Source organism: Volvox carteri (genome assembly GCF_000143455.1).
Source record: "Volvox carteri f. nagariensis unplaced genomic scaffold VOLCAscaffold_572, whole genome shotgun sequence".
In the NCBI taxonomy this organism is placed as follows: domain Eukaryota; kingdom Viridiplantae; phylum Chlorophyta; class Chlorophyceae; order Chlamydomonadales; family Volvocaceae; genus Volvox; species Volvox carteri.
In genome coordinates, this window is record NW_003308085.1 from 1 (window position 1) to 1,631 (window position 1,631).

A 1,631-nucleotide genomic window follows, 5' to 3' on the forward strand; every position below is an offset into this window, starting at 1 on the left:
AAACACACAAACAGCACCGGAATGCCGCGGGGTGTGCTTTGACGCGGACAAGGATGATGCCGCCTCTTGCTTCTACTTGCTTCTGATCCGAGTAAATGTCGTGTAAACATGTCGTACATGTGTATATCTACGACAGGTGGACCAGTTGCGGCGGGAGATTACGGCAAAACGCGCCTTCCTGGGGTTTACAGAGGGCCCTATCAACTTCGAGCCAAGTTTCAAGGTACGGTTTGTACAGGGAAGCCGTCGTACAAGTACGGCCAGTTTGCGAGCGTGTCGAATCATTCGAATCTGCTGCGGTTTGATTCTCCTGATTTGATTCACCCTTTCAAAAAACGATTTCCCTCGTGTCGTACAACCTGATTCAATCCAATCTGTGAGCGCACACACATACATACATACATGCATACATACATATGCACGCCCGCCATCTCCGCCAGCTATTGCCTGCGGCTCAGACCTAGATTATTAAAGCACGCATACATACATATATACATACACACGCACATACACACGTTTTCCTTACAGGTGCTGCGACGGCGTGGCCACGAGTACACCCCCCAGCGGAGCCCAGCCTACTGCGACCGCGTCCTCTATCGGTATGAGCTGTGGCTGCTAGGCGGGGGACCGTGCCGCTTCCTTGCCTGCACCTGCTTAACTTGGTGGTGGTGGTGGTGGTGGTGGTGGTGGCGCGGGCGGGGGAAGGCGTCAGCCCTCACGTCCTGGACACGCAGCTCTAGATAACCCACATGCATACTCCAACCGCGTGTGACATACAAAGCTTGGTTAGGCAACCCCCTTTTTTTTCTTCTGGACGGATGGGGGGATAGAAGGATGAAGGTGTGGACAAGTCGATGGCGAAGCACACCTCTCTAAATTTCCTTTACTATAAGTTTACTAATAAGAACAAATGAAGTACCCCACCCAGTGGTACTAGCATACTGATTGGAAAAACATTGCTCGTCCCCATTCGTCACATTCGGGTTTCCAACCTCCAACCTCCAACCTCCAACCTCATGTGTACCCAAAATATAAGGAGGGAAATATTGCCTCGGGAAGGAGGCCACCAGTGAAGCTTAACCACCCTGTAACAACATCAACAACGAGGAACCTAAAACGACGACAACCCACTCCCCCCGCCCTCTTCCCCCCCCCTCCTCGCACACTGCGCCCAGATCTAATCTGCCTCTGAAGCAGATCCGAGTTGTGTCGTACTTCAGCGCCTCGGATATCGCTACCTCGGACCACAAACCCATTGGTGCCGCACTTGTCGTACCAACGGTTTGGCGAACCACCGTGGACGAGACGGCGGCCGGATTCGGTCGCAGTCAGGGCCCGAGTGGTGGCAACCTGGCCATCACCCCGGACGGGGGCGGCTCGATGAACCCCTCCGGGGCAACCGGGGGCGGCGCCCCTCGCGCTGGAGGTCTGCAGGCGCATCCCCACCACCAGCCCTATGCACATGTACGAACGAGCGTACGAGAGTCCGTCAGTGTGTTTATTTGTCCGTACATCTGTCTGTTTGGCTGTTTTTTCTTTTGCTGGCGGTCTGTACCACGACGGTCTGCCTCCATATTGTTGAGCTGTTATGAACTGTCTGTCTGTCTGTCTGTCTGTCTGCCTCTACACAT

General features: G+C 54.1%; 1 protein-coding gene across 1 annotated transcript in view; it reads left to right on the top strand.

The window, feature by feature from the left end:
* Positions 1 to 136: 136 nt before the first annotated feature.
* VOLCADRAFT_101258 (uncharacterized protein) overlaps positions 137 to 1,631 on the top strand; it is a gene marked incomplete at both ends in the record, with an annotated part of 6,078 nt that continues 4,583 nt past the window's right edge. The window contains 3 exons of the mRNA XM_002959693.1: positions 137 to 223; positions 529 to 599; positions 1,176 to 1,426. Of these exons, the coding sequence (XP_002959739.1) occupies positions 137 to 223; positions 529 to 599; positions 1,176 to 1,426 (409 nt within the window). The remainder of the gene's footprint in view (positions 224 to 528; positions 600 to 1,175; positions 1,427 to 1,631) is intronic.